General features: G+C 44.7%; 1 protein-coding gene across 1 annotated transcript in view; it reads left to right on the top strand.

The window, feature by feature from the left end:
* PKHD1 (PKHD1 ciliary IPT domain containing fibrocystin/polyductin) overlaps positions 1–22,661 on the top strand; it is a 918,515-nt gene that overhangs the window by 830,141 nt on the left and 65,713 nt on the right. The window contains exons 61-63 of the mRNA XM_069726855.1: positions 8,358–8,484; positions 9,037–9,124; positions 17,834–17,941. Coding sequence (XP_069582956.1) covers positions 8,358–8,484; positions 9,037–9,124; positions 17,834–17,941 — 323 coding nt within the window. The remainder of the gene's footprint in view (positions 1–8,357; positions 8,485–9,036; positions 9,125–17,833; positions 17,942–22,661) is intronic.

Raw genomic sequence — 22,661 nt, 5'->3', positions numbered from 1 at the left:
CTATAGAGTGCCCCTCCCCTGCATTCACATTCTTTACTGTTTGCTCTTACATTCTTAAACTACCCTTTAAGTGTGGCATATAATCAGGGGCGGGCACTGAGGTGGAATGACCCTATAGAGTGCCCCTCCCCTGCATTCACATTCTTTACTGTCTGCTCTGACATTCTTAAACTACCCTTTAAGTGTGGCATATAATCAGGGTCGGGCACTGAGGTGGGATGACCCTATAGAGTGCCCTTCTCCTGCATTCACATTCTTTACTGTCTGCTCTGACATTCTTAAACTACCCTTTAAGTGTGGCATATAATCAGGGTCGGGCACTGAGGTGGGATGACCCTATAGAGTGCCCCTCCCCTGCATTCACATACTTTACTCTCTGCTCTGACATTCTTAAACTACCCTTTAAGTGTGGCAAATAATCAGGGGCGGGCACTGAGGTGGGATGACCCTATAGAGTGCCCCTCTCCTGCATTCACATTCTTTACTGTCTGCTCTGACATTCTTAAACTACCCTTTAAGTGTGGCATATAATCAGGGGCAGGTACTGAGGTGGGATGACCCTATAGAGTGCCCCTCCCCTGCATTCACATTCTTTACTGTCTGCTCTGACATTCTTAAACTACCCTTTAAGTGTGTCATATAATCAGGGGCGGGCACTGAGGTGGGATGGTCCTATATAGTGCCCCTCCCCTGCATTCACATTCTTTACTGTCTGCTCTGACATTCTTAAACTACCCTTTAACTGTGGCAAATATTCAGGGGCAGGCACTGAGGTGGGATGGTCCTATAGAGTGCCCCTCTCCTGCATTCACATTCTTTACTGTCTGCTCTTACATTCATAAACTACGCTTTAATTGTGGCATATAATCAGGGGCGGGCACTGAGGTGGGATGACCCTATAGAGTGCCCCTCCCCTGCATTCACATTCTTTACTGTCTGCTCTTACATTCTTAAACTACCCTTTAAGTGTGGCATATAATCAGGGGCGGGCACTGAGGTGGGATGACCCTATAGAGTGCCCCTCTCCTGCATTCAGATTCTTTACTGTCTGCTCTTACATTCTTAAACTACCCTTTAAGTGTGGCATATAATCAGGGGCGGGCACTGAGGTGGGATGATCCTATAGAGTGCCCCTCCCCTGCATTCACATTCTTTACTGTCTGCTCTGACATTCTTAAACTACCCTTTAAGTGTGGCATATAATCAGGGGCGGGCACTGAGGTGGGATGACCCTATAGAGTGCCCCTCCCCTGCATTCACATTCTTTACTGTCTGCTCTGACATTCTTAAACTACCCTTTAAGTGTGGCATATAATCAGGGGCGGGCACTGAGGTGGGATGGTCCTATAGAGTGCCCCTCTCCTGCATTCACATTCTTTACTGTCTGCTCTGACATTCTTAAACTACCCTTTAAGTGTGGCATATAATCAGGGTCGGGCACTGAGGTGGGATGACCCTATAGAGTGCCCCTCACCTGCATTCACATTCTTTACTGTCTGCTCTGACATTCTTAAACTACCCTTTAAGTGTGGCATATAATCAGGGGCGGGCACTGAGGTGGAATGACCCTATAGAGTGCCCCTCCCCTGCATTCACATTCTTTACTGTCTGCTCTTACATTCTTAAACTACCCTTTAAGTGTGGCATATAATCAGGGGCGGGCACTGAGGTGGAATGACCCTATAGAGTGCCCCTCCCCTGCATTCACATTCTTTACTGTCTGCTCTTACATTCTTAAACTACCCTTTAAGTGTGGCATATAATCAGGGGCGGGCACTGAGGTGGAATGACCCTATAGAGTGCCCCTCCCCTGCATACACATTCTTTACTGTCTGCTCTTACATTCTTAAACTACCCTTTAAGTGTGGCATATAATCAGGGTCGGGCACTGAGGTGGGATGACCCTATAGAGTGCCCTTCTCCTGCATTTACATTCTTTACTGTCTGCTCTGACATTCTTAAACTACCCTTTAAGTGTGGCAAATAATCAGGGGCAGGTACTGAGGTGGGATGACCCTATAGAGTGCCCCTCTCCTGCATTCACATTCTTTACTGTCTGCTCTGACATTCTTAAACTACCCTTTAAGTGTGGCATATAATCAGGGGCGGGCACTGAGGTGGGATGACCCTATAGAGTGCCCCTCTCCTGCATTCACATTCTTTACTGTCTGCTCTGACATTCTTAAACTACCCTTTAAGTGTGGCAAATAATCAGGGGCGGGCACTGAAGTGGGATGACCCTATAGAGTGCCCCTCCCCTGCATTCACATTCTGTACTGTCTGCTCTTACATTCTTAAACTACCCTTTAAGTGTGGCATATAATCAGGGGCGGGCACTGAGGTGGGATGACCCTATAGAGTGCCCCTCCCCTGCATTCACATTCTTTACTGTCTGCTCTTACATTCTTAAACTACCCTTTAAGTGTGGCATATAATCAGGGTCGGGCACTGAGGTGGGATGACCCTATAGAGTGCCCTTCTCCTGCATTCACATTCTTTACTGTCTGCTCTGACATTCTTAAACTACCCTTTAAGTGTGGCAAATAATCAGGGGCAGGTACTGAGGTGGGATGACCCTATAGAGTGCCCCTCTCCTGCATTCACATTCTTTACTGTCTGCTCTGACATTCTTAAACTACCCTTTAAGTGTGGCATATAATCAGGGGCAGGTACTGAGGTGGGATGACCCTATAGAGTGCCCCTCCCCTGCATTCACATTCTTTACTGTCTGCTCTGACATTCTTAAACTACCCTTTAAGTGTGGCATATAATCAGGGGCGGGCACTGAGGTGGGATGACCCTATAGAGTGCCCCTCCCCTGCATTCACATTCTTTACTGTCTGCTCTGACATTCTTAAACTACCCTTTAAGTGTGGCATATAATCAGGGGCGGGCACTGAGGTGGGATGACCCTATAGAGTGCCCTTCTCCTGCATTCACATTCTTTACTGTCTGCTCTGACATTCTTAAACTACCCTTTAAGTGTGGCATATAATCAGGGGCAGGTACTGAGGTGGGATGACCCTATAGAGTGCCCCTCCCCTGCATTCACATTCTTTACTGTCTGCTCTGACATTCTTAAACTACCCTTTAAGTGTGTCATATAATCAGGGTCGGGCACTGAGGTGGGATGACCCTATAGAGTGCCCCTCCCCTGCATTCACATTCTTTACTGTCTGCTCTGACATTCTTAAACTACCCTTTAAGTGTGGCATATAATCAGGGGCGGGCACTGAGGTGGGATGGTCCTATAGAGTGCCCCTCTCCTGCATTCACATTCTTTACTGTCTGCTCTGACATTCTTAAACTACCCTTTAAGTGTGGCATATAATCAGGGGCGGGCACTGAGGTGGGATGACCCTATAGAGTGCCCTTCTCCTGCATTCACATTCTTTACTGTCTGCTCTGACATTCTTAAACTACCCTTTAAGTGTGGCATATAATCAGGGTCGGGCACTGAGGTGGGATGACCCTATAGAGTGCCCCTCCCCTGCATTCACATTCTTTACTCTCTGCTCTGACATTCTTAAACTACCCTTTAAGTGTGGCAAATAATCAGGGGCGGGCACTGAGGTGGGATGACCCTATAGAGTGCCCCTCTCCTGCATTCACATTCTTTACTGTCTGCTCTTACATTCTTAAACTACCCTTTAAGTGTGGCAAATAATCAGGGGCAGGTACTGAGGTGGGATGACCCTATAGAGTGCCCTTCTCCTGCATTCACATTCTTTACTGTCTGCTCTTACATTCTTAAACTACCCTTTAAGTGTGGCAAATAATCAGGGGCAGGTACTGAGGTGGAATGACCCTATAGAGTGCCCCTCCCCTGCATTCACATTCTTTACTGTCTGCTCTTACATTCTTAAACTACCCTTTAAGTGTGGCATATAATCAGGGGCGGGCACTGAGGTGGGATGACCCTATAGAGTGCCCCTCCCCTGCATTCACATTCTTTACTGACATTCTTAAACCAAGTAGGTTGGATACACCACTGCATTATAAGTACCCTTAGTGTGGCAGATATGCAGGGGAGGGCACTGAGAAGGATGCTTCCCATGCCCCTCACCTGCATTTCCAATCTCCACAGTGTGGTCAACTATATCGATTGCCCTTAAAAACAACTTACAGAGTAGAAAAATATTGCCAAATAAGCAGTATGGTCACAGTAAAGGAAGCACCAAATCTATAAAATAAGTTTACCCCCCCCCCCATTCCTTGGCAGTTTTAGTACTCTTAAAACGAATCTGTGAACAGGTTTTTGCTATGTAATCTGAGAGTGGGGCTGAGACCCTGATTCCAGTCTGCAGGCTGTCATTTTGAAGCAATCACTGCTTTCGTCATTGAAGCTTTCGGTGTACACTGCGCATAGACAGAAGGTTCCTAATCAGTGGTGGGGACAGAGTGAAACAGAAGCGTTGACTTGGAGGCACAAGACACCTAGTCCTAAAACAATCAGCCCTAGGGTACAAGTCTTCATTCACTTTAAGTAACTGCAGACTTGTAAATCAAATCCTCATATTGCGAGCGCGGTGTGCTGCGAGGATTCTCCAGTGTGGGGCTTGTAACTGCAATTATGTGAGAATTTGTATACATGATGTCACATGCCGACTAGACGTGTGCGCCGCGCCAATGAGGCCTGACACGTCTAGTCGGAATGTGGCCAAGAATTTGCTTATCTCATACTTATGATCGCGTGACCACCATCTCCCAGCACCAGAGAATCCTCACAGCGCATAGTGCACACAATGTGAGGATTCACAAGTCTGCAGTCACATAGAATGTCTGCAGACTTGTACCCCAACTTGTTTCCAATACCCCGTTAGAATGAAGCGATTGCAATGGCTGTTTCCATATAATAAAGGGCATTGCCTTTCTCTTTACATTGGTGATGGTGAATTAACCTGTGTGTCTTTCTGGGGGAGATGTGTGCTAGACGCTCATCCCCGCAATGAAGCTTCGGAGGAGGAACATTAGGAATACTTAAATAGAGCATGTAATGTCTGTGCGAGGCATCGGAAACCGTGGGGTGCAGTGTAATAACGCCTCTCCCTGGGTGATCTGCAGGCACTTTCCTGGCACCACCTGGGGAGTCGTGACATTAAGGAGCTGTGCAGGAGGCACGGATAAGTCGGTCATTTTGCAGACCTGCCATGTGGAAAGTAAACCAAGTATCATCACCTATGGCATTACGGGGGCAGAATTAAGAATTCCCCCCCCCCCAAAAAAAAAAAAAGTCTTCTAAAAGCTGTAAACGCAGCTTACAGCATTCCTGAACTGCATGACCCTGTGAAAGGCAGCGCCTGTACCGAGATCCTTAAACAGGTCTGGAATTGAAACACAAAGTAAATTAGAAAGTTGCAGGATGTGATGTTTAGTAAGTGTAGACTTCTTTTCTTTTACAGATTTGAAAAGAAAAAACAGTCACCTAATTGCTATCTACCCGCCTGCTCTACCCCGCACCGACAAAGTAGTCATGAACCGCTCCTGCCAGCGATTCAGCTGCTCAATATCAACAGAGCAAATCTTCTTTTTCCGGGATGCTCTGTCCATGGGGTGTGACTGTCGACGTGCTGATTGACTGCAGCTCTCCGCAGTTAGGCAGCAGAGAGCATCGGCCGTCAGTCAGCATGACGTCAGCAGTCTTGCCCAGTCAACAGAGCAGCTCTTCTTTTTCCGGGATGCTCTGTCCATGGGGTGTGACTGTCGACATGCTGATTGACTGCAGCTCCCCGCAGTTAGACAGCAGAGAGCATCGGCTGTCAATCAGCATGACGTCAGCAGTCTCGCCCAGTCAACAGAGCAGCTCTTCATTTTCTGGGATGCTCTGTCCATGGGGTGTGACTGTCGACATGCTGATTGACTGCAGCTCCTCGCAGTTAGGCAGCAGAGAGCATCGGCTGTCAATCAGCATGACGTCAGCAGTCTTGCCCAGTCAACAGAGCAGATCTTCATTTTCTGGGATGCTCTGTCCATGGGGTGTGACTGTCGACATGCTGATTGACTGCAGCTCTTCGCAGTTAGGCAGCAGAGAGCATCGGCTGTCAATCAGCATGACGTCAGCAGTCACACCCATTCAACAGAGCAGACCGGAAAATAAGTCAGCTGAAGCCACTGAATCCCTGCCAAGAGCATTTTATGCCTGCAGAGGGCACAACAGGCAGATAGGTTATTTTCTCCTACATGTTTGCTAGTTTTTAGCCCCATTTTAAAATTATTTAGTCTTGGATAACCCTTTTAATGTCTGGGGTGGGACACTTTGCTATTGTGCAGTTTATTTCCGGATCCTTACATAGCACCAACCTATTTTGCAGTGCTGTACACAGTGTGGCTCAGAATCAAATCATATGCAGAGTGTGGCCAATTTCATAGGAAGCCGACCCTCCTCTCCTATGATGGGGGACAAGGAATGAAATCATACTTGCTGACCCCCCTGGAAGTTCTGGGGAGCTCCTTGATAAAGGTCTCGATAAATCTCTGGAAGGTTCTTATCCCGTGATGGAGCTCTGGTGTCCAAACATATGATCCTCAGGGGCGGGAATCTAAATGTAGAGGGGGTGTGGCATGGGGGAGGTTTATAAAATGGTAACAAAAAGTTCTTTAAGCTCCGCAATCACTGATCCCGGGAAGTTGCAGGAGCTTGTGATTATCGACTACAATGTTCACTCTTTTCCTCCAGTGGAAATTAGTTTTCAGAAAATTACGAGGGCAATTGTCTAAGACCTAATGGAAACAGTCATTTCTAAAATAAATATGCGGGTGCTCTAAAAGGGACTGTTCTTACAGGCAATGCTCCATGGGTAGACCAAGTATGCAAAATAACTCTCCGCCAGAAGGAAGGAACTTATGGACATCTACCGTGTGAGCCAATGACTGAGCTAATTTTGCTGGAGGAAACCATCGCTCACCAGGACATTCCCCCCTGACACGCTTGATTCAAGAAAAAGTCTTGGAATCATGGTCCCCTATGTAATATTCTGGAGAGGGTCAAATTCTTCCTGAAGGGTTGTCTCCTGATCTTCGGGAAAGCATTCCATTTTTCTTACTTGCCGGGGATGGGGGGAAAGGCATCTTCCTGATGATTTATGTTTTGTTACAGCAGCATGGCTGTGTTACTGGCCCAAATGGTGCTTTCGTCAATATTCGCAAGCAATAGCAACTTTGTGTTTATGGGATCAGAAGAGTACAAGGACAACGAAGCCGGATGGCTCCAACCATCCAGTCAACTTCAGAGCAGCACTGATTTATGAAGATGAAAAACCCGTTTATGACGTCTTATGCTGTACAAGGACTGGAATTGCATTCATAAGACAACCCCTATGTATAAGTGCATAAGTTGCCATTGCTGCCTAATGGACTGCAAGGGTTCCCGTTCCATAGGATAACATCAGTATTTTATATAGCACATGGTGGTGATTTATAAAAGATTTTGCATAGGTGACCTGACTTTTATCTTTAGGGCGCAGTCAGATGGCCATATTACTCGTGCGAGGATTGCATCACAATGCTTGGACTGGCCATTGGCTATCCTGACATGAGTGTGACAGCCTGTATTTTTGTGCAGATGTCACGCTCAGGTCAGGACAGTCGACGGCCAGTCCAAGGATTGTGATGTGATCCTCCCGTGAGTAATACAGCCATCTGATTGTGCCCTTAAAGGGAGTATTTCACTCTAAAATACCAACTAAGCCATCTGTATAGGTATGTAGGAGACGTAGCCCCTTTAAAAATCCATACCTATAGTATAGCTTTTAGTAATTTAGATGGCATAAACATTTTTTGAAGGGGCTTCATTACGGCCCCCAATTTGCACAATGAACACTGCCATATTTTGATAGCACTGCCTGAACTCTGCAGCTGCTCTCACATAATGTTATTGTCGGCTCCTGTCTGCAGGACCGTACCGAGCGGCGGCTGCAGACAGGAGCCATTGTTGGCTCGCATCACCGGATCCTGTCTGCGGCTACCACCTGGTTTTGTACTGCTGACAGGTGCCGGCCATGACAATATGTGGCAATGCGGCACGGATCAGGCAGCAGTGCTCGCATCATGTAACTGTGCTCAATATACAAACTGAGGTCTCGTAAAGGGCCGCTAACATTTCGGCCACGCCAATGGTGCACCCGTGACACCTGATTTGCATGCAAAACTATTTTTTAAGCCAAAAAAAATCACTAAAATCTGTACTAATGGTATGATTTTTATAGCAACCGTGTCCTCTACATACCTGTGTAAATAGTTTAGTTAACATTTTGGGGATGACAGGCTCCCTCTAAGTCCTAGGGAGGTAGCAGGAATTTTACCTTATAGCCCAGGTTAATAATGCCGCGCCATTAACTATTCTCTTGTAGATACAATAGTTCCACTGGAAGCCGCAGTACCGTCTATGTGAGGCCGCAAGGGATCCATATTGCGGTGCAGCCAGTCGGAGGGATGGCTTGGGCGCCACTTCCGGTGCAGCCGAAAGTTGTCTTCTTTGATAAAAAGGTACAGTTCTCATTATTTTTTTTCACCACGATTCAGTCCAATGTCCTAATCCTATATGTAATACCAACGTAAAGGCAAGAATGCGAGTTATCCACAACTAACAGGAAGTTCCCATAGCAACAGATCACCTCTGACTGCTCCCATAGCAACAGATCACCTCTGACTGCTCCCATAGCAACAGATCACCTCTGACTACTGTACCACAAACAAGGACACAATTCTTGGGATAGACAAAGAGGTACAAGAGGTATGACCTCCTCCGACCACACATATATACCACTTATATACCATATGTAGCCAGTATTATATGGGAGATTCCTATTTTTTACATTCATCTGTGGACCTAAGTAGTCTGAGGCAGCCTGGTTGCTAGGGATGTACTGCCTGACAACCTCACTGAAAAGACTGGTGCGGCCTTAGCAACCAGACTGTCAGACATCTCTCAGCTGCTCAGATCGGATTTTATATGTATACAGAGGGTATTCATCACGCCGTCACGGTGTAAGAAGCGATCAATGTCATATTGATTCTCATCTATGTTTCGTTCCACAGGGAAATCGCATTGTGAATTTAGGCCATTTTTCTGATCCCTGGAAAGTATCCGTCTACCTCAAGGACGCTTCAGGTGCACCCCTGAAAGGTAACACATGTAGACTGTATGGCCATATGGGATTACATAGACATCTCTCGAATAGTGATCACTGGGCCATCAGTTCCCAAATTACTCTCTGTTACAAACAGGGCGATAACTCAAGTCAAATGGGTGTCCGTTGGGCCCAATAGAGGCGTTGTCTTCTTCTGGACCATCATAAGCATTGAGTTGTTCAGAAAACAGCCATGGTATAAAGCTGGCAGGTTGCTTTCCTCCTCACTACTAAGTATGGTGTCAGTCAATCAATAAGTCATGACTGGTTGCTAGGGAACACACTGCCTAACTACCACAGTCTTTTTCAATGTCAGACAGCACTAGTACCTATGATATTCCATGGGGCTGTGCACATATTCGATTTTTCTCTCTGACTGAGAAAAAATTGGAGACATGTTCAACTTTGATCTGAGTGTCAGATCAAAATTGGCAATGGAAGGTCTATGGTTCCGTGCACAAAATTGGTTAACATCCGAGAGCGGTCTGATTTTCACAAATTGACAGAATGGAGAAGGTGGAGAAACCTTTTTTTTCTCTCCATATTCGAGAAAAACTTATGTCACCGTGATCACAGTCTGATCAAAATAATTGTACCAATTTTCTTGGATTTGGAGTAAATGGTCGTGTGACCCTACCCCAAGAGAGATAGTAACCGTTATTATCAGTGACTTCCAGGCAGTTACTGCTGTGGTCAAAAATTTGGGACTGGAGCTGCTCTGGAAAGAGTAGAAGATGGCCACCGGTAAGTATTTTACTGATACCTAACCGGTGGTGAATTAAGGAATTAATTAAGGAATTACAATTTAATTCCAGATTTTCACCAAAAGCAGAAAATATAGAAGGTCATGAAGCAAACTAAAATTATAGTGGTGTATGCGGGACTAGAGGATTGGACCATGGAATGCTAGTGGTTCACGGCATAGGTAGCGGAAAATGCTAACCTGACACTTTCTGGCCTGGCAAATGCCAAGAGGATATGTTTTCATTCTGGCAAGAGACTGATCAGAGGGAAGCTATGGACTCATACGGTGACGTACCGCAGCTTTGTATGCTTCTGTACAGAACTCCTTCACCATTTCCCGGAAAAAAGGTCAAACCAACAATCCATTTTTCCCTGTTTTTTTCTGTATTTGTGATGTCTCATTGTCTTTTATGATACAATCTCCAACGTTTGACGAGTCCCTTACAAGACTCCTCATACATCCTCCGTTCCTTACCACTTTCAGCAATTACAGCGGTATAATTGGTTAAGTATTCGAAGAACCCGTGGAAGAAAAACTAAATTTATCTTCTCTACAGAAATGTTCCCCAAGGGAAGCTTCTGGGAGTCTGTGTTTACTTTCACTACCTGGGAAAATAAAATGCGTAAAAGACGAGAGATATTTTTTCCTACCGGAGCGAGTACGGAGACGGCGTAAAAAAAACAAGATCAGGCTCTTCGCGTGCATACATCAAGAATATAGCGAGCACATTACTCCTCATATCCGTGGTGCCACGCGCAGCTGTTGGCGTTCCTCACTTTGCATGAATTTTATGGAGACAAGCTCTCGTCTTATGACAAAAGCTTTAAGAACAGCGAGCGGCATTTAAGGACAATTAGTTAACGCGTAAACTGTTCTCCAAGAACAGAAGCCAAAAGACTTGACGAAGCGGAGTGCAGCCTTAAATTGACTCGCTTTCTGCCTTAAATACAATCTTGCATCAAAAAGTCTTCATTAAGGCTCTCGCATAGAAATAAAACCCCGAGATTTAGGAGCATGTGTTTTGGAAATCTGAAATGGTCTTTTGGGAAGAGCAGAACGTTCCTCCGGGGCTCATAAGCTCTGAATGACAATTTACTATGTATTTGAAATCAACAGTCTGATCCATAAAGCGCTCGCTATGGGTTGTTAAACGCCCGAGGAACGGGGGGCTGACTGTATGTAATGGCTGTTGGCGCGCTGCTTGCAAAAAAAAAATGATGCCACCGTTATGGGCTGTTTGTTCCGAAAACAAAAAGTAAGTTCAGGAAAAAAAAAATCAATTTGTGGCAAATCGGTGTAAACCCCCCCCCCCCCAGAAATTGTTGGCAATTATTTATTTAATTACCTTTATAGGGGTTTCTTGCCAATTGTTCGTTAAAAGGCACCAACAATGATGATAATGCTCAGGAGTGCAAAAAAAAAATAATAGAGGATATTTAAGTGGCTCATTTTAGGGAAAATAAGGGTAGAACAAAGGCCTTTAGAGGTCCAGCATCTCATTTTGTAACTCATTGTAGCCCCAGTCTCCGGAGGAAGTCTGTCAAGGCGAAACTTGTTGGGGTGGCTAATCTCTGACTGATTTTTATTCGCTTCATTGAGTCTGGTGTGCAGTAATAACATTGATAGGTAAGTATCAATGTTATTACTGCACACCAGACTCAATGAAGCGACTAAAAATCAGTTATAGATTAGCCACCCCAACAAGTTTCGCCTTGACAGACTTCCTCCGGAGACTGGGGCTACAATGAGTTACAAAATGAGATGCTGGACCTCTAAAGGCCTTTGTTCTACCCTCATTTTCCTTGTGATTCACTGTTGAGCCACGGACTAGTCAGTATAAATTACTAGTAATTGATTAGGATAGCAAGTATAAGAGATACGAATCTCTAATTTAAGAGTCTGATTGCAAATAAAATAAAATATTGGATCGCTTTAGCAAATTTCAATTTTATTGACCCTTTTTTTAAACAAAAAAGCAACAAAAGTTGTGTTTTATTACATCACTTACGGTAGTTTGGGGCCTATTTACCCATTTGGGTAATCTGTTGTAAAAAAAATCTTTAGGAGTGGACACAGAAAAGTGTGCAAAAACAATATCTGGCCATTTGTAGTCCAACATCTGATCATAATGTACAATTCCACCCATTTTGGAGGTGATAGTAGCCCCCTTACCTCTTGGGACCCATTGTAAGCATGCCCCTGGTTTAGAGGAATTTTGCAGAGAGTATTAGCTTTCTCTACTGTGTAGAGATGAGCAAAAAAAATTTGCATAACTCTGGTCCAGCAGCCAAGGTATTATTTTAGAGGAGGCATCCCAAGCTACTGTTTTGATTAGCCGACTTGGCGCAACGTCATTATTGCATCATTATGCAGACACAATGTCGTGTCGGGGATGCCAGAAGGTAGGACTCGGTTCTCAGGGCTCCGGTGGCCACAGAATACTGAAGTGACCATTGGACCAGGGTGGTACAAATAGATTTGCTTATCTTCGCTGTAGCACCTTCTCCCGGGGGACTTAAAGCAATACATAGTTAATAGTAACCTCTTCTGGACCGGACCCTTTGAAAATAATTTTGTAAATTTTTCTTTTTTCCTTCCATACATCCAAGAGCCATAAGATTTTGGTGTTGCGTCAACATAGTCGTACAAGCCTAGAAAACAAGCGCGGTAAAATTGACCTGGCACCGTAATTCTCTAGGTCAGCACAATTAGAGACCAAGCTCGTATATTTCATTTAATATATTCGTGGGTACAGAAAGAGAAAAACATTATTTTGATAAAAAAGAATAGTTTGCGTTGCCATGTTCTGAGACACATAACTTTTTTTTACATTTTTCCCTCATTCGAGCTTTATGATGGCTTGTTTATTGTTTATTACATACAATAGTTTGATCGCTTTTTATAGCATTTTTTGGTTGCAGAAATCAAAAGTTATATTTTGATATTTTTTTTTCTTGCTGTGGTTCATTGTCTGGATTAGTTCATTTTAGATTTTCGTAGACTCTCAAAGATCGGATGGGAAAAAGCGGAGGCGATGGAAACTTTTCATTTTTTGTAACCTTCTAAAAAACATTTTAGAAATGACTTTTTCCTTTTTTAGCCACCTAAAGGGGCTGGAACCTGTGATTATCTGATCGCTCGTACCATAAACTGCTATGCAATAGTAAAAGTAGCATTCTTTTATGAAGCCCAACTTGTCGTTGTGGGCTGACGGGTGCCAAAACAGAGCCCTTACAGGCCCTTTTCATGTAATATTAGGATGTATTCGGTCCTCCAAACCTACATATTTAGTAGTTTCTCTGGTTCATAGGGCCACTTCTGTAGATGAGATGCCCCCTCTTTTAACTTAACCACCAGTTTTAAATCGAACCTGTCATCTGATTTATGCTGCCAAAATAGTGGACAGCTAGACTCGGATCCTGGTTGCATGATTGCAGTCAGGTTTGTTATTCATTAAAATTCTCCAGCGTTTCAGAGAGGATGTAGTTTAAAGATTTTGTTGGGGAACCGTTGCCGGAGACCAGAACAGTCCGGTGCTTCCCCTGGGCAGCTCATCCCAGTGCTGTTGAAGGTGATTGACTGGTTTCTCTCTATGTACAGTGGGACAAAAAAGTATTTAGTCAGTCAGTAATAGTCTAAGTTCCACCACTTAAAAAGATGAGAGGCGTCTGTAATTTACATCATAGGTAGACCTCAACTATGGGAGACAAACTGAGAAAAAAAAATCCAGAAAATCACATTGTCTGTTTTTTTAACATTTTATTTGCATATTATGGTGGAAAATAAGTATTTGGTCAGAAACAAAATTTCATCTCAATACTTTGTAATATATCCTTTGTTGGCAATGACAGAGGTCAAACGTTTTCTGTAAGTCTTCACAAGGTTGCCACACACTGTTGTTGGTATGTTTGCCCATTCCTCCATGCAGATCTCCTCTAGAGCAGTGATGTTTTTGGCTTTTCGCTTGGCAACACGGACTTTCAACTCCCTCCAAAGGTTTTCTATAGGGTTGAGATCTGGAGACTGGCTAGGCCACTCCAGGACCTTGAAATGCTTCTTACGAAGCCACTCCTTCGTTGCCCTGGCGGTGTGCTTTGGATCACTGTCATGTTGAAAGACCCAGCCACGTTTCATCTTCAATGCCCTTGCTGATGGAAGGAGGTTTGCACTCAAAATTTCACGATACATGGCCCCATTCATTCTTTCATGTACCCGGATCAGTCGTCCTGGCCCCTTTGCAGAGAAACAGCCCCAAACCATGATGTTTCCACCACCATGCTTTACAGTAGGTATGGTGTTTGATGGATGCAACTCAGTATTCTTTTTCCTCCAAACACGAAAAGTTGTGTTTCTACCAAACAGTTCCAGTTTGGTTTCATCAGACCATAGGACATTCTCCCAAAACTCCTCTGGATCATCCAAATGCTCTCTAGCAAACTTCAGACGGGCCCGGACATGTACTGGCTTAAGCAGTGGGACACGTCTGGCACTGCAGGATCTGAGTCCATGGTGGCGTAGTGTGTTACTTATGGTAGGCCTTGTTACATTGGTCCCAGCTCTCTGCAGTTCATTCACTAGGTCCCCCGCGTGGTTCTGGGATTTTTGCTCACCGTTCTTGTGATCATTCTGACCCCACGGGGTGGGATTTTGCGTGGAGCCCCAGATCGAGGGAGATTATCAGTGGTCTTGTATGTCTTCCATTTTCTAATTATTGCTCCCACTGTTGATTTCTTCACTCCAAGCTGGTTGGCTATTGCAGATTCAGTCTTCCCAGCCTGGTGCAGGGCTACAATTTTGTTTCTGGTGTCCTTTGACAGCTCTTTGGTCTTCACCATAGTGGAGTTTGGAGTCAGACTGTTTGAGGGTGTGCACAGGTGTCTTTTTATACTGGTAACAAATTTAAACAGGTGCCATTACTACAGGTAATGAGTGGAGGAAAGAGGAGACTCTTAAAGAAGAAGTTACAGGTCTGTGAGAGCCAGAAACCTTGATTGTTTGTTTCTGACCAAATACTTATTTTCCACCATAGAATGCAAAAAAATGATAAAAAAACAGACAATGTGATTTTCTGGGTTTTTTTTTCTCAGTTTGTCTCCCATAGTTGAGGTCTACCTATGATGTAAATTACAGACGCCTCTCATCTTTTTAAGTGGTGGAACTTGCACTATTGCTGACTGACTAAATACTTTTTTGCCCCACTGTACATGTAAGAGGAAGTGATGGTGCCTCTGAAGAGTCCTTGCATGATGTGACATTAGTGAAGAAAGACTGTCATCTGCTGGCTGGACGAAACCAGGCGGAACCAATTGGCACCAGAAAAATTGTAGAGGGAGCCAGTTCTTTTGCGGGACCTGGTCAGGTGCCTTGAATAACAGTTCCTGGATATAAAAGCCCTGTAAGCCAAAGCGCAGGAGGATTTGGCTCCAAGAAGAAGAGATGTGGACCAGAGACAACGCTGAAGCCAGTGTGACAGACTGCAGTGGAAAGCGTGAGCCAGACAACACCCAGAGACCCGACTATGCCGGCCAAGTGGCAGATGCCATATCATGCCCGTTGAAAGTCGGGACAAAGCTCTTTCTGCCTCTGGCATAGGAGACGCCCGCAGACAGTCAAGCACTGAAGATCTGTGAAGAAACATCAACCAGAGGGACAATACGAGTGAGCAGAACCGTCATTTCCAGCCATAACGTACGGCACAGTTGTCAGGGGTGCCAGGGCTGTACAGTAGTGCCAGGGCTGTAGTTGTGACATGACAGCTGCTGGAGCACTCCCTGGCCATCCGACACATGCAAACAATGTCCCTTTCTCAGCGTACCTGTCTCTCCATTCTCTGAACCATCAGGGTCACCTCTGGTCTGTTGCAGGCTCACTCCCAACAATAGCACACAAATAGAGACATGGTCCAGTTCCAACTTTAAACTGGTGGTAATTTTACTGGTATCTTTTCTCAGCACATCCAAATCCACTACAGCATCAACATAGGGTTCCACACAGTTTACATCCTTCACTTTCCCTGTGCTCTCCCTCATGACCTTCAGCACACTCCTTGATCGTACCGTCTTGTCTGGTATCGCAGCATCCTCCCTGTCCAGCTTCACTACTTTTGGGAGACCCTTTGTCTGCTTCACCCCTGACATATGGGCATCTGCCCATGTAGTAAGCTGCCACATGATAGAGCCACCTGCATTCCTGTGCCGCTGCAATTTATGGCTTCCTGGCCTTGGATGACTGGGCTTCTAGCTTTCAATGTTACGGGGTCCACTGTGTTGCGTGGGCTCCAAGGTCCTGCTGAGCTGTCTGGGCTCCCTGGCCCTACTGACTGCTTTCAGGAAATGCTCCTGTCTTACCCACAGCTGGCCCCTCCTAATTTAACTATCTACCGTATTACCACTATCTGGTCCTAACGTAGCCTCTCTAGCGGGGTAACTATAAATACTGCACTTTCCCTACATGAATATAATATACAATAGCACATTTAGCAACATAATGATTAATGAAACATACAGTGAAATACAGTCAACACTTACCAACGTTCGAATGGGACGTGCTTGGGGCATAAGACTGTCTCTGCGACCCCTTCCACAGTGATCAGCCTAGGTTAGGACAACAGATGGTTTTGGGGGCCGGTTGGTGCAGAAGAATCTCGACACTCCCCAATAGACTTTGTTAGGAGGACTTGCGGCCTAGCAAGAAAGCCCAGTGACCCCTGCTAGGGCCATTGTTGCACAAAGAACTAAATCTTTTGGTAATTCCCAGGAATGGGTGTACCACCCTTATATAAATAACATTAGCATATTTCTTGAGTAACTTTCCCCACTATTCTAATTGTATTGTTTCATGGTTTATTGAAAGGATTAAACTGTTCATTGAGGATTCATGCCTCAAGTTTCCTGTGCTTTGCATTCAGTCTCCTACTTTACATGTACACATGGTAGAGACCTGTCAATCACCTCTAGCAGTGCTGGTAAGAGCCGGCCGGGGGTGGCGTCAGACTAGTCTGGTCTCTGGCAATGGTCTCCAGCAAGAACCATTTCAGAGAAGTAATTCATGCTAGTGAAGTGGGCAGCATTAATAACATGACCCTGTTCTTTTTACCACCAGTGATGGCACATGACTACACGCCACTAGATCTACTTGGGGTAAATTACGGGTCTCAGAAAGTAGTGAAACAAACATTTTTTTCTTTAATGAATTTCTGAATTTTTGTCATCACTTAACCCTGCTGTTGTCTTCGGTCAAAAACGACCGACCTTGAACTTCAATATTCTTTAAAATATTCAAGATGCGGCTCTGAAACCAGTGGCCGACCGACCCATCCTCATTTAAGTCAATCAACCACAAGTTTCAGAACCGCATCTTGAACACCCCAAAAAATACTAAAGTTCAAAATCGGTCTCCGGAGACCGAAGACAACAGCAGGGTTTTAAAAAAGTGGTATCATCGTAATCATACCTGGAAAATCATGTTATCAAGTCATTTTCATAGCACAGTGAATGTTATAAAAACAAAGCCCCAAAAACAATGGTGACAATTTTTTCACCGAAATTGGAGGTATTTTTTTTTTTACTGTTTTCAAGTACATTGTATGAGAAAATAATTGGCATATTTCAACGTTTTCTGCAAAAACAATCACACATACGGATATATTTGTAGAAAAATAAAAAGATTACAGCTCTTGGAAGGAGAGAGGAAAATACAAAAGAAAAAAGGGGTGTATGGATGGTGTGAGCAGAGACCATTCAGCCTTTTGTTTCTAGGTCACTTCAGCACTGAAATAGTTAGTGCCATAAATAAAAATTTAAAAAAGCAAAAACAAACTAAAAATATATAACTATTTATTTCTGAAAAAAAATCCAAAATCATCAAAAATTTCCCGTTCTCGTGCCTTATTGGAAGACTTAGACACAATCTGGGCCCGATTAGTGCACTCGGCCTGAGACCTTTTCTTTTACCGTTACAGGGCGCACGACGGTGGTAATAGAAGACGGATGGGGAAACTTTTCCAACTTGGCTGTCTCAAGCTCCAGATCAAATTGGTGCTTAATATTCAATGTTACATCACCGGCAGGTATTTATCTGCTCTCTTGTTCCCATTCCCAGTGTCTTGCGCTCGGTAATATCTGGAGATACGGAGCCGTGTGGCTGCCTCTAGGAGGAATATATTAATATATTTATTGTGTGCAGCCTCAACAGCAAACTACTCACAAAAGGGAATTCTAGAAAAATCTCATAGCAGATTCCTTTGTTGCTGATAATTGTAAAATGATTTTAAAGAAGCCCTCCTCCTCCTCCCATCAAAGTTTGTATCCTCTTAATATTTTTGCAATCATCATATTATATAGCACTATGCACTTACAATTGCTCTTATTACATTTCTATCCAGATGATTATTCTCTTGTCCATTAGGTCTATGACATCACGTGATTAACAACTGACCAGCTGAAACCTTCTAAGTATATACTGTATATACAGTATATACAGTGTATATATATATATATACATATATATATATATATGTACACCGTATTTTCTGGTGTAAAAGATGACTTTCTAACCCCTGAAAATCTTCTTAAAAGTCGGGAGTCGTCTTATATGCCAGGTGTCGTCTTGTACGCCGGGTGCGGACCAATATATGGTGGGTGGGGGGAGAGTGGTCCCGATAACGAAGAGGGGGCATCTCACAGGAAAGTGTGAGTGGAGTATCCCCCTATTACCTCATTGTAGCAGCGTGGGGTCTCTGTGCTGGGGAGCGGTGGCGGCTGCACCTCTTTGTGCCGCGTGGGTGCTGTGCTGTGGGGCGGCGGCTCCTCTTCGTGCAGCGTCAGGGCTCTGTGCTGTGGGGCGGTGGATCTTCGTGCAGAGTCGGGGCTCCTCCGGCATTTCCTCGGGAGACAAGATCTGAATCTGAGCATGCGCCGCCCCCAGCGGCCATTTTCCCCGGAGGCCACCGCATCGCAGCAATGGAGCTGCCGGTGCCTCCGGGCTTTGAGGAAATGCCGGAGGAGCCCCGACTCTGCACGAAGATCCGCCGCCCCACATCACAGAGCCCTGACACTGCACAAAGAGGAGCCGCCGCCCCACAGCACAGCACCCACGCGGCACAAAGAGGAGCAGCCGCCGCTCCTCAGCACAGAGACCCCACGTTGATACAATGAGGTAATAGGGGGATACTCCACTCACACTTTCCTGTGGGATGCCCCCTCTTCGTTATCGGGACCACTCCCCCCCAAAAGGCACATTAGTCACCGGCCCTATAAGACGACACATGGCATATAAGAAGACCCCCGACTTTTAAGAAGATTTTATATTTTAACTGGAAAAGTTTGGGGGTCGTCTTATACGCCGGAAAATACGGTATATATTTTGCCCAAAAATTACAAAAAGCAAAATGGGCTGATGTAAAAGATTAGGGCACCCTTGGAGATTTGTGCACTCAGATAACTTTGAACAGCTTTACTGTTCAGAATTCCGGTAATTTGGACTAGGGGTGCTCAAACTTTTCTGTGCAACTGTATATATTTAGGCAAAAAATAAATATATATTTTCATCTTTTACATTTTAAAAATTACAAAAAGAAAAGTGGGCCAATGCAAAAATGTGGGCACCCTGCATGGTTAGTACCTAGTAGCAACCCTTTTTGTAAGTGTCACAGCTTGTAATCACTTTTGCAGCCAGTCGAGAGTTGTGCAGCCAATTTGTGCAGGTGTCTCTGAACAGTAGAACAATGTATCACAACTGCAGTGTCTGCTAAATCTTTCTGACGGTCTTTTGCAGTCAGGCGAGGGGTTCTGATTTGCCTCTCTAGCAATCCTACGAGCAGCTCTCACTGAAATTTTGTTTGGTCTTCCAGACCTTATCTTGACCTCCACTGTTCCTGGTAATGGCCATTTCTAATTGCATTTCAAACTGAGGAACGGGCAACTTGAAAACGCTTTGCTATCTTCTTATAGCCTTCTCCTGCTTTGTGGGCCTCCACCATTTTCATTTTCAGAGTGCTCGGCAGCTTTTTAGAAGAACCCATGGCTGATTTTTGGCAGTGAACAAGCCATAACCCTAACAGGATAACTAAGGTCTGAAACCTTGGTCAAAGTTATCTGAGCACACAAAGCTCCAAGGGTGCCCAAACGTTTGCATGTGTCCATTTTCCATTTTTGCAATTTTTAAAATGTAAACGATGGAAATATATATATTTCATGCTTACAATAGAAAGGAAATGTGTCATCTTTAACTTAGGCCTTTTTTGAGATAATTTAATCTTCAACTTGCTTAACTATTTGCAATAACAGTAACTTTGACCAGGGGTGCCCAAACTTTTATATTTCACTGTAGATAGATAAATATGAGACACCGTAGGTACAAAATATATTATAAATGCTATATTGCATGTATACAAACATTTCATACTTGATTCCAAGTCCTTTAATTTGTGTGTACAGATCCTGTGCAGACCAATAGGTCTCCATGGTTACAGTCCTACATACTTTATCCTGCCGTCATTCTCCCTTCCATGTGTCTCATCTTTCCATTGTTCAGCAAGAGGAGGATGCAGATGAAAGTAACACACGACTGCGGGATCAGCCAGCCCAGAGTTTTGTTCATAGTTTGGAAACATAACCATAGCTCTGCATTGGAGCTGTATACATAAAATGGTAACTCTCAGCTTGCTTTGCCGGTCTTAGTGACACCGACTGACTTTCAGTCATTTTGATTCTATTTTCTCCCTGTGCCCTGTGTCTGAATGCCCCGATCTGCCACCCTGATGGGCTTTTTGGAGCCTCCTCTTGCACCCAGGACCCAGGTCATATGCCCCGTTCACACTCCCAAGCCTCATCAGTTAGAAATTAATGTCAGTCCCAACCTTAAAAGGGTTGTCCCATAAACTACATATATCCTTTACCCAAAGTGATATATGTATGATCCTTAGGGGGACCCTCAGACGGCCGGGAGCCCTCATCGAGCATGAGAGTTGAGTTATCGGAGCAGTACTGAGCAGGTGCGACCCATAAACTTGAGCAGAAACATTTGTAGGTCCCTGGGCCAGCGACTTCATTGGTAGTCCATATCTGTCTGACCAGATCCCTACGATCCTCCTCCTATGCTTTGGAATCCCCGATTCCTCTTCTAATTAGCAGGAGCGGTAGAGGTCATGTGCGGCAAAGCTGATGTCACTCCAGGTCTACTAATCAGAGGAGGATCCGGGGATGCCAACAGGTACAAAGAGGTTTTCAGGTCAACGGGTCTATGTTCTGACCACCAATGTGGCCTTCGGACCAGGGTCATTTGAATCTTTGTGTTCAACTCTAAAGACAAAGACCACAACTCCTTTCATTGACTATAGGAGTGGTTTTCAGGTCAATGCGTCTATGGTCTGACCACCAATGTGGCCTTTGGATCAGGGTCATATGAATCTTTGTGTCCAACTCTAAAGACAAAGACCACGACTCTATTCATTGACTATAGGAGTGGTGGCCGCACATGCTGAATACTGCTCCATTCCTGTTCTCTGGATCAGTGGGGGTCCCATATGATTGTAAAATGTTTTTTTTTTCTTGGATGACCCCTCCTTTTAACGGGGTTGCAAAGACTTTGATATTGTTAGGACAATAGGTGGGGTCCAACGTCCGGCACTCCAACTGATCCTTGGATCCCATGTCCTTCTGAAGTAACCACAGCTCGGCACGCTGTCTTGTGGCCGTTCTCTGATTTTTCAGGTAAGTTGTCATTGAAGTGAATAGGAGCTGAGTTGCGATACCCAAAATCGACCACTTCATAGTTTTGGACCCATTATTTACTTCCTGAACCTGATATCAGCTGATCTGTGAGAGTGCCGATGTCGGACCCCCGCCAATCCGACAATGATGACCCGTTCTACGGAGATAGTCCTGAACAACTCCTTGAAAATAGCAGTCTCTCCGCCGTCCATATAACCTGTGTACGCACAGCTGAAATCCATGCAAAATTCGTCCAGACATCCCATAAATTGACTTTCGGGGGTTACAATAACACACATAAGCCTGTTATGGGCACTGTTATTTTCTGCTTGTCTCCTCGCAAACATCCGCGGCTCTGCGGCTTTGATATTGTTGTATAACTAATTCCGTCTTCCGCGATCTTGTACGTCTTCTAGCGAGGAGTCTCCTGCACTTACAGAAAAGCGGCAGCCGCCATCTGAAGCCCAGCACATGAGTCTAATTTTCCAATTACGTTCGTGTTACTTTGAAAACTGGTTTATTTCAACAAGTTCAATTTTACGGCTTCCTTACCAAATTATAGAGTGCCGGGTCCAGAGTGTGCCGGGGAGTTTTCTTGTAAAAGTGTAACATGCTATAAACAATGCTCGTAAATTCCACAGTTTCCTCTTTATTAACATCCTTTTTCCTGATGATAAAACAGTTAACTCGCCCGGGCTTCTTTGCCCCGGAGGGGTGTGAAAATTAAGATTTAGGGGTCCTGAACAGAAGCCACAATGGGAAGGTGTCTGCAGCGCATTTAAACTGCCAGACACGGCTTTATGGACGCTGTAAATATTATCAGCTTTTACAAAGCCCAGCGCCTCCTCGGTGATGAAAGGTAAATTGCAGATATGTTCTGCGATTCGAACAGGGACGAAAAAAAATTGGGAATTTTTTCAAGTGGAAATCAAGACAACTTCTGACATTCGATATATGGAGAAAAGTATAAGGTCAGACGTCTTAATCACTGAATTACAGTTTCTCACTTAGTTTCATTGCCCCTTGTGTATAACATCCAGTACAAGTTCCCCCCAGTGTATAACATCCTTTCCCCCG

This window comes from Ranitomeya imitator, chromosome 5, assembly GCF_032444005.1.
Source record: "Ranitomeya imitator isolate aRanImi1 chromosome 5, aRanImi1.pri, whole genome shotgun sequence".
NCBI lineage: Eukaryota > Metazoa > Chordata > Amphibia > Anura > Dendrobatidae > Ranitomeya > Ranitomeya imitator.
This window is presented reverse-complemented; position numbering and strand designations above follow the sequence as displayed.